The 14,817-nt window shown below is 26.5% G+C and overlaps 3 protein-coding genes across 3 annotated transcripts; all 3 read left to right on the top strand.

Annotated features, from left to right (window-relative positions):
• Window positions 1–7,492: 7,492 nt before the first annotated feature.
• On the top strand, window positions 7,493–7,974 carry OCT59_003560 (uncharacterized protein; the record flags this gene model as incomplete). The annotated part of the gene is made up of 2 exons (XM_066145693.1): window positions 7,493–7,742; window positions 7,823–7,974. The coding sequence occupies 2 exons, from the start codon at window positions 7,493–7,495 to the stop codon at window positions 7,972–7,974; spliced, it is 402 nt and encodes a 133-aa protein (XP_065996390.1).
• A 1,549-nt stretch (window positions 7,975–9,523) lies between these two features.
• Window positions 9,524–10,429, top strand: OCT59_003559 (uncharacterized protein; the record flags this gene model as incomplete). The annotated part of the gene is made up of 4 exons (XM_025327142.1): window positions 9,524–9,763; window positions 9,831–9,955; window positions 10,035–10,060; window positions 10,134–10,429. The coding sequence occupies 4 exons, from the start codon at window positions 9,524–9,526 to the stop codon at window positions 10,427–10,429; spliced, it is 687 nt and encodes a 228-aa protein (XP_025172692.1).
• A 2,999-nt stretch (window positions 10,430–13,428) lies between these two features.
• OCT59_003558 (Ubiquitin-conjugating enzyme E2 1) lies at window positions 13,429–14,319 on the top strand (the record flags this gene model as incomplete). The annotated part of the gene is made up of 6 exons (XM_066145692.1): window positions 13,429–13,452; window positions 13,553–13,648; window positions 13,726–13,803; window positions 13,865–13,970; window positions 14,041–14,082; window positions 14,168–14,319. The coding sequence occupies 6 exons, from the start codon at window positions 13,429–13,431 to the stop codon at window positions 14,317–14,319; spliced, it is 498 nt and encodes a 165-aa protein (XP_065996389.1).
• Between the last annotated feature and the right edge of the window lie 498 nt (window positions 14,320–14,817).

Raw genomic sequence — 14,817 nt, 5'->3', positions numbered from 1 at the left:
ATTCTAGATTTGACCAAATTGGTAGCATATTGAATTTTGTATATTCAAATGATAACTTTTGTATATTCAGATAATAACTTTTGTATATACTTTTTGTGCTTATGGCGGGCCATACATAATCTCCCTAAAATCCTGAAAGTTTTAAAATCTTGGCCAAATGATGATCCGTAAAATTTCGAAATTTAGAAGCCTTGGGTTTCATAATCCTTTAAATCAGAATAATAAAATTTTTTTACCATTATTAACCAAAATTATGTTATTAATGCAAAATATTTGTAAGTTTAACGTTAATACGACTATTGAAGCAAATGATTTAGAAATTCAATAAAATTATATTGCAAATTTTCAATTATTTTTTAAACAAAATAATTAAAAGTCTCAATCTCAAAATCAAAATTATAAAGAAAGGGTTCTATACAGTAATTACAGTATTAGGGATTGGAATCGATTTTACAATAATCGAATTTATTGAAAATCGATAAGAATCTCATCAGGATAACTTGTCTAAGTACCATCATTATGTAAATATAAGTTATTTTAACCAAATTTTGGACTGAAATATGGATAACAAACTATAGAGTATTTATTATCCATTACTGTAACCTACTTTTTGCCATTTGGACATTCTTTTTATTTGTAAATGAGAATAAAAATTATCTTTCATGCATTTAAAAGAACCATTTGTTGGATCCCATTCAAGTGGATTATATTCTCCAATTATTCTTTCAGAATTTTTAGTTTTTAATACAATTATAGTAGCCCCCCTATTATCACATTTTTTATGAAATTCTGTGGCTGTATTACCATTTCTATTAGCTTTATATTAAAGATTAAATTTATAGACCATAACCTTCCCCTTGATCAGCTGGACGAAGAGGCACGAGACTAAATTTGCTTTCTTCATTTCTATCAATCCAATTTGTAAGTAGGTTAACATGTCTTTGATCAATTATCACGGAATTAATATCTTTTAAATATCTTGATGTTAAATTATTAAGTTTTGGCTTGCATTCAGGGATCATATAATAATTCAAAAGATTATTTCTATATTCCTTTGATAAAATTTCTTCATAAGGTTTAATTTTGATCATATAATCCTTAGGAGATATATCCTTAAATCTAATTAAAGGAATAAACCTGCAAATAATCCTTTTAAAGGTTATAATATCATCTTGACTCCATTGAGATACATCTCTACTAAAATTATGTTTTTAATATTCTACACGAAGAAATGACTCGATCCAAAGGTATCTTGATCATAATCCGGGCGCAACACTCATGTGAAAGGCGCAGCATGACATCAGAAAAATTCTTAGGGTTTATGCAATGTATCGCATTTTTTTACTCCGCAATTGTTCCATCCACAACTAGCATCTAGTTGTGCCAATTCCCATTTAACTATATTTTCCCAAATTTCAATTTCATATATATTCAAATCTTCATATTTTAAAATGATTTCCAATAATTGAGCGGATAGTTGAGTGAATTTATTTGAATTAAAAAATTTTTCTGATTCAATACAAATTGTTTTCAAACAAAGATCTTGTAAATTATGAGAAATTCATAATAAAAAAACAGTTTGAGAGCTCCAACCAGATCATTTTGTAATAATTGATGATATTCAATGATATAATCTTTAGTAAGCCTAGTTAAATTAAATTCATCTGAAGCAATTATAATATTTAAAAGTTCAGTTCCAATTTTGTCTGTGATATCAACATAACCAGCATAAAGATATCTAAAAAAAAGAAAAATTGAAAATAAATGAAATATATTTGTAAAAATTGTATTTTATTTAAATTAACTTACTTCAAGAATAACGTCAAAAACTTGAAGAGAAATGTTCAGTTTATAAATTATATATTTTTCATCTTTTTCTCAATATTTTTATCAGAAATTATATTATCAAAATATTTGGATCTACATCGTAAGATATTAGAATGAGCATGAAATTCCTTAATATCATGTTTTTTTCCAGTGTAAATGATAACATTATAATTTAAGTAATTGTTCAAGTGCTTTGGTTACTTCAGTCCGTTGCGAAACAGTTTTTTAACGAATTTAATAAAAACTGTTGCGAAACAGTTTATTTAACTAAAAAACCATTTCGCAACAGTTTTTTAAAATATTTTAGTATAAACTGTTGCAAAACGGTTTATTTAACTAAAAAAAACCGTTTTGCAATGGTTTTTTAAATCATTTTAATATAAACCGTTGCGAAACGGTTTATTTAACTAAAAGGAACCATTTCGCAATGGTTGTTTTTAACGATTTTAATATAAACCGTTGCGAAATGGTTTATTTAACTAAAAAAACCATTTCGCAACAGTTTATTTAACGATTTTAATATAAACCGTTGTGAAACGGTTTATTTAACTAAAAAGAACCATTTCGCAACAGTTCTTTAGTTTCGAAATGATATGTCATTTTATCAGTATTTATATGTATATAATTATAAATTTTTTTTTGATATTTTATTAAAGAAAAGAGAATGATTTGATGCATTTTAAGTCTTTTATATTTCATTTTCTTTTCAATAAAGCTCCATTAACTTCTATATAAGAATATATTAGGGGTTTTTAAGAAATTTCTTCATTCTACTAGTGATTGTAAATCTTTGCATTTACCTATTATGAGAAAGAAAAAATTATTAATAGTGTGCTAAATTTTTATTTAATGGTAAAGAAGACATAGCCAATTCCTCCTTTAGAATTAGCAGACTTTATCAATAACAAAATAGGATGTTATTTGCTTGAGTTAGTTATCAAGTGAACAAGAGAAATAAAAAAAAATAAAAAAAAAGGGAAATAAAAAAATAAAATAAAAATAAAATAAATAAAAAAAAAGCAGGTAATTTCATAGGAATTACCCACTTTGCTCACCCTTACCCAACCCAAACAAATAAATCCAGTACCCTCCTAAGTAAAATTTGTGAACTCCCCGACTCAATGAGTTATCCGTTCTAATTTTAGCTTAGGAAGTTACCCACTTTGCAAATAAAAAAATACACACTTCTTTTAAAGTCTCTTAATAAGCCATTTACACTTATCTAAAAATCAGTAATGCTCCATTCAGAGAATTTTCATCTGTTGTCTAGTATTTTAATACAAAATAATGCTGTAATTGATAAATAATTGAATACAATTCAATAATAAGAAATCAGATAACAAATATAAAGTATAAACATCAAAAAAAAATTTCACATTTTTAATACTTGATATGCACTCTTTTTCAAGAGTTCCTTAGGGAATTTCTTCATTTTGCCAGTGATTGTAAATCTCTGCATTTACCTATTATAAGAAAGAAAAAATTATTAATAGTGTGCTAAATTTTTATTTAATGGTAAAGAAGACATAGCCAATTCCTCCTTTAGAATTAGCAGACTTTATCAATAACAAAGTAGGATGTTATTTGCTTGAGTTGGTTATCAAATGAACAAGAGAAATAAAAAAAGATAAAAAAAAGAAAAAAAAGGAATAAAAAAATAAAAATAAAAATAAAAATAAAATAAAAAAAAAAGCAGGTAATTTCATAGGAATTACCCACTTTGCTCACCCTTACCCAACCCAAACAAATAAATCCAGTACCCTCCTAAGTAAAATTTGTGAACTCCCCGACTCAATGAGTTATCCGTTCTAATTTTAGCTTAGGAAGTTACCCACTTTGCAAATAAAAAAATACATACCTCTTTTAAAGTCTCTTGAACCATTTACATTCATCTAGAAATCAGTAATACTCTATTCAGAGAGCTTTCATCTGTTGTCCAGTGTTTCAATACAAAATAGTGCTATAACTGATAAATAAACAAAGAATAAATACAATCCAATGATAAGAGGTCAAATAACAAATTTAAAGTATAAACATCAAAAAAAAAAATTTTCGCGTTTTTAATACTTGATACGCACTCTTTTTCAAGAACTTCTCTAAGAAAATATGTGCATCTTCATCTTCATTTTATCCTATCACTCTATAATAAAAAAAGATTTTTTTCAAGTATAAAAATAATAAAGTAATAAATATTTACTATTAGCTTTGCTGAAAATAGGGTCAAAAATTTTGACACTTCGTCCCTTTCTTAGGCGTATGTGCCATCTTTGTTTGTTAGACTTTGAAGCCCACCCTAAGCTTTAGATCATAAGTCTTTCCCGAAATGTGAGAGAGAGAGACAGAAGGACGTTGGTATTAACAACAAAACAAAAGTAAAAATTTAAGTTAAAATAAAATAAAAGAATTTTATTAAGAACTTTTTAAAAAAGGGAAGGGACAAAATACTATGAAAAAAATAAGTTTATTGACAAGAGTGAAGAGAAAATTTTCTGGAGTGGCTTTTTATATAAATTTGTTTGTCAATTATGTCATAATCAAAATCATGAGACAAAAGAAATAACTCATAATTAATAGTCCCGATTAGTCTTAGCTGATCAAAGTCCGCTTATAGGATTTTTAGTTGTACTGCGGTACTGTAGGTCACCGGCCCAATATGGAACTACGTGTTTAATAATTATTTATTTTAAATAAACCAACCATTTTTAAACGTAAAAATAATATATTATTAAACTTGTAAACTGAAAAATCGCGTCTCGGGCGTCTGACGTCTCATGTAAACAACATCCAGATTTACAATTTTTTTTGTAACCGTCCTGGCGTTATTCACTGACACGTGAAAGTGAAAATAATGTTATCAAGTTTGGCGTTGCAGAATTGTCAAAATTCAAATAAGGATTCATTTACTTTTACGCTTAAAAAAGCAATGAGTTTGCATCACTTTATTCATCTTGATTTTTTTACCAATTCTCAATCTTATTATCATAACTGTTTGGCAATTTCTTTCAAGGAACTTGTCGAAAGAACCCTATTACAAACGCGCCTAATGTTCAATAACTCGGTGAAGCTTCAACTCACTTATTGTAAGGTTGTGTGTCTTCCTTTGTAACATGTTCTAATTGTTCCTGAATATCTTACAGTCTTCTAGAAGCTTGCTGCTCTTCTTTGATTTGTAATAACTCGGTATGATAGTCTGATAAGTTCCGTTGATCTCCAATTTCAAAAGATATTGTAGCTGATACTTTTACTAAACAAATAATTCATTCTTTTTTTTACATATCTTTTAGTGAATTATCTTGATATTATTTAGGAAAATACAGGGTTTTTTTGCATGATAAACTGTTCAGATATAATTGCATTATCTTCTAAGACAAACCCAAGCGTTATAACATCAGTGTTAATTTGGAACTTTTAATATTACGATTGATGAAAATGATCATGCACTTTCATATAATACGGAAATACTTAAATTATAGATACAGTAAGTAGTAAATTACATCAATCGTAATAATTTTTTTGGTGGTGATACAAGACTTTGTTGTTTAAGTTTTTTATAATACGAGATTGAGTCAAATCATTTTATGTGCGGTACAATGTTCAAAATGTTTAGAGAATCGACTTAAATTCAAAAAAAAATATCTAAATTGAAAGTTCTTGGTGAAAATTAGGTATTATTTTTATCGAAAAATAAATAAATAAATAAATAAATTTCGGAAAAAAAAATTTTTTTGTCCAAAAAATGAGTCGTGACTCGTGATTATAAACTTACAATTAAATTTCTTATTTAACAATGATTTATTTATAGAGTAATAATTTATATTTTAAATAGTTAAAAATAATCAAATTATTATTAAAAGACAAACTAATATTATTATTTTACTTCGCCATCATTTTTCTCGAAAAGCTTATATCCTTCCATTTCAAATTCCAACTAATCTAAATTCCGCACTATTTGGGTTCAAATTACCAAAAGTAGTGATGACAATAGCTGATCAGCCGTCTCAGAAAGTTTATTTGTGTATGAAAAAGTTTGTAAATCATATGAAGCATAATAATATATTATACAATCGGAATCATTAGAGGTATTCAGTAGGACAAACCAGCCGTTTGATTTTAGAAAAAATTTACTGCGACGAGTAAATTTGTGTAACAATACCAAGTCCTCCCATGACATCCCAAAGTGAACTTTGGAAGAGACTTTTGAAACGAATAAAGCATAATTTAATTAATTTATGCATTCATTTTTATTTTTAAATTTTAATTTTCATTTACAATAAATGACTGATTTCAAGGGTATATAATAGTCATTATTTTAAAAATCTGTTAACGTTAACGCTATAATATAAAATTTAATTAGTAAATAGTGCAGTAATAAAAAAAATGTCATTGATGAGAATGATAGAAACGCAAAAATTTTTTAGTCTGGTTAACTAAATATATACAATAAGTTCCTTGAAAGTATATTTCTAATATAATAAGCCACGAATGTTGAAATAATATATAAAAATCTTTATTTCTAAATGATTTACTGTATAATTAATTACATTTAAAATCGAATTCTCAGTATTCGGCTTTAACACTTATTTTGAATTTGAATTATAATTCTTGAATTAAATCAAATAATATTTTAATTAGTTCCACAAATGATAATTAAGTAAATAAACTAGTGATGGAACTGTTAGAAAGTCAAGAGCGTCTTGATTCTAGTTTTTTCAGAAAAAAAAAAAGAAATTTACTTTGGTTGTGTTAAATTTTATGATTTCAAATTAATTAATGATTTAAATAATTGTTAAAAATTAATTAGCATAGTTAAATAATTAAAAATTAAACACTGTAATTTTAGCAATTTTAAATTGTTTATAACAGATAAAATTACATTAAGAAATTACTGAAATTAATCATTTTTCTACAGAAAATCTCTCTTGCTGCCTCTTGCATTTTTAATATATCGAAGTTTTCAAATGACAATAGCCTAAAAAAAGGACATTATCGTAATTGATTATATATTTATTTATTAAATTATTTTTATTTTTACGAGAATAATTTAATCTCAAAAAACAAAAGCTAAATCTTAAAAAGTTTAATCTAAAGTTTATCAGAGTTTAAAAATAACAAAGCCTAATTTAAATATTATTGAAACTAATAAAGTTAAAAAGTAGTTTATTTAACACTACTGTAGATGTGTATACACCTAATCACGTGTGTAAAAATCACGTGGGAACAGACTCATAGTATTTATAGTATTTTCAGACAATCAAATTAATGACTTTGGTTATGGTTTTGCAGGAGTAAACAAATTATTGAACAAAATATTCAATATATCAATCAACCTTTACTAGACAACATTCTTGATTGGCTTATTAAAAATCAAATATTATCTTAATATATTTTCTTTCATGGTTTTCTTTATTTTAATGGAATTATTGTAAAGAGAAATGAAGATAAAGCATTTGCTTTGTTTTCAAAAGCATTATTTTATAGCTCAAGTTTATTTAGGTAAACTTTATAAGGTTCCTAAAAAAGCCTTTTATTGGTATCAAAAATCGGCAGAAAATGGAAATAAACTTGCACAATTTTATTTGGGCTTATGTTATGAAAATGAAAAAGAAAAAGGAATTGACCAAGATTTAGAAAAATCATATTATATTATTGGTACGAAAAAGCAGCAATGAATGGAAATAAATTCGCACAATTAAATTTAGGATACTTTTATGAAAATGGTAGAGGAACGCAAAAAGATATGAAAAAGGCAATTGAGTGGTATGAAAAATCAGCTAAACAAGAATATGGTAACGCACAATGTCGTCTAGCATATTTATACGAAATTGATGAAGGAATTGATCAAGATTTAGAAAAAGCCATTGATTTGTATAAAAAAGCAGCTGATAATGGATATGTCGCCGCGTATCATTGTTTGGGTAAATGTTATCAAGATGGAATTGGTATTGAAAAAAATGAAGTTAAAGCATTTGAATATTATAAAAATCAACTGAAAAAGGTTATTTAAATGGATTATATAATCTTGGATACTGTTATGAGAGTGGAATTGGAACCGAAATTGATAAAGAAAAGGCAGTTGAATTATATAAAGATGCTGTTAAAGGAGGAAATAGAGATGCACAAAAAAGATTAGAAATGATTAAATCATAATTTACTTTCTAGTCATATTCGAAAAACAACGAACATTTGAACATTCTATTGTTTTAATTATTTTTTTTTATTTTATAAAATTTTTAGATATTTTGTATAATATAAGATTTTCATCATTATACTTAACAAAGTATATAATATCATTAAATTATAATTAATATTATAGATTTAATTAAAAAATAAAAATATAACTTAAAGTCATCTTTGCGAAGCAAATCTTTCATGTATCACGTTATATGGTGATATTACTGATATAGTGATGCAATTCAAGATTACAAGAAAGAATTTATATATATATTCTGTCCAGATTTGGGACGTATAGCCAAGAGGCTAAGACGGATAATCCGGCAGGATGATTTTTTTTAGTTTATCCAGATAACGGTTTCTATCCGGATCGAAAGTAGATAGTGAATAAAATTCAGAAAAAGCTCCTAAAAAAAAGAGAGAAAAAAACACAATAATAATATTTTCAAACAAAAAAAAAGACATACCGAAGTTCAGTGTTCCTAAAAAAAGAGTGTGTTAATAACGTTGTCAGATAAAAAAAAAGATGCGAAATAACAAAAGACAAGCGAATTCAAAGATCCAATCTCATTTTTTGATTTTTTTTTTTATTAATAAATAATTAATAACTGTTATGTTGTCAATTAGATAATTACAATTAAACAAGAAAAGTTGACCTTTAATGATGACATAGGGCTAAAATTTAAATTACGTCATTTCTGGCTATAAAGGATTTACCCAGTATCACCAATAAATTTTCAGTCCACGTGATTTTTGGAATTATCCATGCGACAAATATAAAGGTGACAAATAGGATCTTTCATATTGAAAAGAACACTTCCTGTGACAAATTATATTAGTCACGTGTGAGAAGTATTTACCGATCATTCCTAAAAATGGAGCATTTTTCATTCCCAAAGGTTCAAATGAAATTTTTAATTGGTAATAAAACAAGAAAACAAAAAGGTTATAGTTTTTAAAAAATTAATTATTGCCATAATTATTTTATGCTTTAAGAAACTTCCTTTTATATTGTAAGTAAATTCAAACATTCAAACATATATGCAATTTATTATACTTGAAAAAAAAGATCGTTTACGTGATTATTTCGGTTAATTGATTTTACCAATCAAAAAAAAGGAAAATTTTTATTGTTCAAATTCAAATAATTAAAAAAGGTCATAATTATTCGCAATGTAAAAAAAAAAAATCGGTTTTATTTTTTTACTATTATAAGAATTTTTAATCCATCATTCTTTCTATCTCCGTTTTATTTTTAATTACGGTTAAACTTTTATTTTTTCTTTCTTTCCTTTTGTAACTACGGTTAAAAGGTCTTGTCCAAATTTTATTTTAAAAAGTAATAACTAGTATTTACAATGCAAAGTTTTGTCGTTTCTTTTTAAGACGTTTGAATAAGATTGATTATGAAAGTATTAAATAATATCTCTTTTTTTGATATGGCGCAGACTTAACCGTAATAATATATAAATAGGATGAAATAAAGATCATTTCCGTCCATGACTGAGCGTCTTTTCAATCTAAAATGGGGAAAAAATCTGGTAAATTCCGCTCACAAAATACTCTCAAAAGCATTCGGAATCCTAGGAATAGGGTTAAATTTGAACTTCCTATTAATGATGCTAGGAAAAGACGTGAAGCTAGACTTGAAGATAGGAATAAAATTAAAACTGAACATCCTATTCTTGAAGATAGGAGCGGATACGACTATTGGAAGTTTAATAAAAAAACCAAGTATAGTATACATAAAACAATAGATGAAGACGTATGTTAAAAATAAATTATATATTTAATGAAATTTTATAAAAAGTTAATTGAATTTTATTTCTTAGAGTAAAAGAATTATAAGAGATTATATGGATGAGTGGAAAAAACAGGGAAGAGCTATTAAAAATCCTTTTGTACAATTGGCCAAAAAATTAAATAATCGTTATATAGCAAAATCCATTTGTCATTAGTAAGTTAACAACTCGTCTTTATTATTAATTATTATTTTATTAAAGGAAAAAAAAATTTTAATTTCTTATAATTTTTAGTTATTGGAACATACTTGATCCGCGCCGTAAGTTTAAAATTACTGTTTATTTCTGTTTTTATTTAAGAATTAAATTGAACTTTTTATCTTAATTATTTAGTTGATCGTTCACTTTTTTCTCCAGAAGAGAAAGATTATATCTATAAGTGGGCTAGTGTTCAAGAAGCTAAAGAAGCAAATAATTATATGATTCCGTGGAGAGATTTGCAACCTATGATGGAAGCGGAATTTGGCAAATTCCGCGCGAGAAACTGTCTCAAAAACATTTGGAACTCTAACAAAAGGCGTAATAGTCGATTGGTTAAAGTTAGAAGACATGAAGTTAATGTAATAGAAGATGAAAAAGAAAAACATAGAATTAGGTATCTCTTGAATGATAAAAACGACGATTATTAATTAATGTATTTACAATAGATTTATTTTACTTTTTATTTTTTCATGTTTTTTTTTATATTAAATTTTTTTTTATTTGAAAATAAAGAATGTTTTATATCGTCAACAATTATGAATATTTTCAAATTAAAAATATTACCTATAATTCTAAGCAGTTATCGTGGTAAATAAAAATAGAGCTCATTAATATGTATATAAATTTTTTCACTATGAACTGAGTCACTTGTGTTGATAAGATCTCTAAGTATGTAATAGATAAAATTATGCGAATGATCAAATAATTCTGATGAATTCGGGGTGTGAGTAATATTTAATTTAGATAAAGATTGTGTTAGCATTTTTTTCTTTTTTTTAGTGTCACGTATACCGAATTAACTTTATTTCAGTATGTAGGAAATGTTATTAAGGTAAATGTTATATTTCTAATTGTAAATTTGAAATTTTATGATTGTGCGATTGTTTTTTGTATTTTACTGCCATAGTATCCCCTGTTCCCGTATCAATCGTTCCTTGTTTAGTAGCGCTACGAGTCGTCCTTCCAGAGGCGGACATGATAAAATGTTTTTTATAAAAATTTATTAAAAATAAAGTCATAAAATGACAATAATTTCTTTAACAATTTTATGGTTCATGTAATGACGGGGAAGAAGTTTTTTATATATAATATATAAATATATAATATAATATATAAAAATGGCTTTATTATAATATGTTAATTAAATAATAAATAATGACATAATATTTATCCCAAAGTTTCAAATAGTTTTGTTTTTTACAATAATATTTTCAATTTTTTACTTTTTATTTTGACGCCACGCCAGATTCCCATTTTCTGCAGATCTTTTGCAGTTGACGAATTAATGTTATTTTTAATATTAACCATTAACGTTAAGGCCATTTGTTTGTTTAATGTCCAGATTTTCTGAAAAGTTTGAGGGGGAGGAGGATTTTCATTAAACAAACTAAATGAAATAAACATAATAAGTCTTTTGAAGTTTTTGAGAAAATTCGGGAAATTTAAGAAAAATTCAGAAAATCGTAATTTAAATTTAAAGGGGGCACTTATTACTTTAGTTTATTAGATTTAGATTTTTAAAAAGAAGAGAGGGGGTGGGTACGTTAAACATACAAGTTGGAATGGCCCAATGGTGATTTAATAAGCTTATTAGATGGAAGGTATTGACTTTACGACAAGTAATGCTCTAGCTGGAAGTTCGAATAACACTGACGATAATGACGCCAAGTTTCAAACGGTTAAAAACTATTCAAGTATTAAGAAAGAAAAATGTGACGTAAAGAAAAAGTTCCAGTCTCAAGGGCGTACCCCTGTGGGTAACAAAGATCGCAACAACAAACTCAAGAAGTGCCTTTTAGGTTGGTTCATAATTACCAACTTCTTGATGTCTTGAAAATTCCGCAGCAACTGAAAAACTGAAATCAATTCTCCCCCGAAATATGATAATGGGAAAAAAGAATACCAATCATTTATTAGGCCAGGCTTATTCAGGCTACATCACCGGTTTTCCTACCTGTTAAGCCGGCGCAATCACCTGACGCGTTGAATAATGAAGCAAAAAAATCCCACGAGGCAATCACTGACGATCATCGAAGATCAGGTCGATACGGAAATGGATGAAACCGAATTTACACCAATCAACATAAACAAAAATGATACCTTCAAGGTGCAGTGTATTATCAAACAAACTGAAAAAAACATACAATTTTGTAGATACATCTTAAAGATTATCAATGTCAAGGTTGACGTAATCGCTATAATTCAAGAGAAAAAAATATCACAAGACGAAATCAATCATGTGATTAATGTTAAAGTAGGATCTGCAGACGATTTATTGGACAAATAAACTATTTATAAAAATGCATCATGTAGTCTACTTAAAATAAGTGTAGTCTTTAATAATTCCAATTTGAATTAGTATTTACAATTTTGAGAATAGTTTGAGTTTAATAATTAGCTGTTTTCAGAATCACTTAAACAACTATTGAAAATATGATAATATAAATCTTGGCAATTAGTAAAATGTTGAATTGATTACGCTCAGAAATTTCACTGATCATATTACATGTAAGGCACGATAATGCTGCAGTTACGAGGTCACTTTGTGTGAATAACTGTTAGGCTTAATAAATATTTTTTTTTTATATAATTTAACTAGTAAAGGCCTGCTGAAGGGTTATACTTATTCTAGCAATTTCTTATGTCAATTCCCAAACAGAAATTTTGTAAAGAATTCGATCAGTTTTGATTATTGATTTTTTCTTTTTTAGGTTGGAATCAGTTAAATTAATCAAAATACAGTTGATGCAATCATTAGCGGTTTATAACTATCATAAACTAACTAATTTTATATAATTATACAAATTTTACCCACAAAAATTAATTAAATTTCGTAACATTTATTAGGCAAAAAACCGTATGGTATCTCGAAAATGCGGCGCAGCATCAAAGACAAGCGATATATAATTTAGTTGTATGTACAAAACGGTGTATCTGATCTTAGTATAGTATGATTTGTTTTTTGTTAGTACGTATGATTTTAAATCGTACGTACTACTTTGATTGCTTCCATTTATTAATTATTTAATATTTTAATTGATGTAATTATTTTAAATTTATAATTAGGGAAAGAATAATTACATAATTGTAACTGTTGATCAAACTTCGTATTATTATGTGTTATTTGTACGTAATCGTAATCAAAAAATTTAAATCATACTATCATACATACATATTATTTTATACCGTGATAAGTATATACTATATGTACCATAAAAAATCATACATACATAACTTACAAAATCATACTATACTAATACTCGTAAAAAAATTACTAATTATAAAAGGTTAAAATTCATATGATCATCACATTTAAAAGCAGATACTCGTGACAACAAGAATAGAAGTACTTTGGCGTAAATAGGCATTTAAAGATAACCTTATTTTTTATTTTTTATTTTATTCTTTTTTTTTTCTGACGAACGAAATGGCACTAAAAAGAATTAATAAAGTTTGTTTATTGTATCATTTATTTTTTCGTTAACTTTCTTTTTTAGCAAACTAGTAACTAATTAACTGTCCTTTTTTATTCTTTACATATCTCCTATTAGGAATTGCACGACTTAGGACGTGACCCACCGTCGTCTTGTAGTGCTGGTCCTATCGGAGATGATCTTTTTCATTGGCAAGCGACAATCATGGGTCCTGTAAGTTAGTTTATTTATCAAATTTTATACAAATATATAAATGATTTACTCAACTCTGTTTATGTAACTTTGATTAGTCTGATTCGCCATACTCAGGCGGCGTGTTTTTCCTTGCTATTCAGTTTCCTACAGATTATCCGTTTAAACCACCAAAGGTACATTTTATTTATATAGTTTTGTATATTTAATTATGTACTTATATGATCTTTATATTAGGTTAACTTTACAACAAGAATATATCATCCGAATATCAACAGTAATGGAAGTATATCCCTGGATATTCTAAGAGATCAATGGTCACCAGCGCTTACTATTTCAAAAGGTAAATCTTCTACAAGATTGCTGTAATCCTTTTTATGTAAAAGAATTTAATCAATCTTTTATTATTCAAGTACTATTGTCACTTTGTTCAAGATTGACCGATCCAACTATTGGTATATTATTATACTATTCTCATATTCGTCATTTTCTTGACCGATTTCGCTGATTCTTATCAATATAAACCAATAATATTAATAGATGATCCACTTGTACCTGAAATTGCTCATGTATATAAAACTGATCGCACTCGTTATGAAGCTACTTGCAGAGAATGGACTCGCAAAATGCTAGTGAGTAAAGTATTAAACTACATTATAAAATATTTATTTTATTTGCATTTTAATGTCTAATTTTTATTATTCTAAACTACATGTTCCATTAGTGTAATTACTGTAAATATTCGATCACTTATTATTCAAAATTCATAAAATACATGATAAGTATATGAGTAAATTTTGTAAATCTAATGATCATTTGGTTACTTCAATTATAATTTATGAAATCAAATCGATGTTGGGTATACGAATATTAGAAATTATTCAAATAAATATTCTACCCGGTAGTATTTCCCTCACTTAAATATGTGTATTTTAGGTTTATAAATTAATTAAATTTTATATTATATATGTTCTATATATTAACAATTTTTACTTGACAAGAACCGTCGTGAAATCGTTCTTTTAAAATAAAATAATTATATTCGTAGTTAAAAATTTACAAACACTCGATTAATTGTCCGGAGACGAAGCGAAGGACAATATACTGTATGTCTACGCACTTATGAAAAATTATCAATCACGTGAATTCTCTGTCCCTCACGTGACGTCATCCAATGAAATCGCAAATTT

The sequence above is a fragment of the Rhizophagus irregularis genome, chromosome 11, assembly GCF_026210795.1.
Source record: "Rhizophagus irregularis chromosome 11, complete sequence".
NCBI lineage: Eukaryota > Fungi > Glomeromycota > Glomeromycetes > Glomerales > Glomeraceae > Rhizophagus > Rhizophagus irregularis.
Note: the sequence above shows the minus strand (reverse complement) of the source record. Positions and strands in the feature narration are given on the sequence as shown.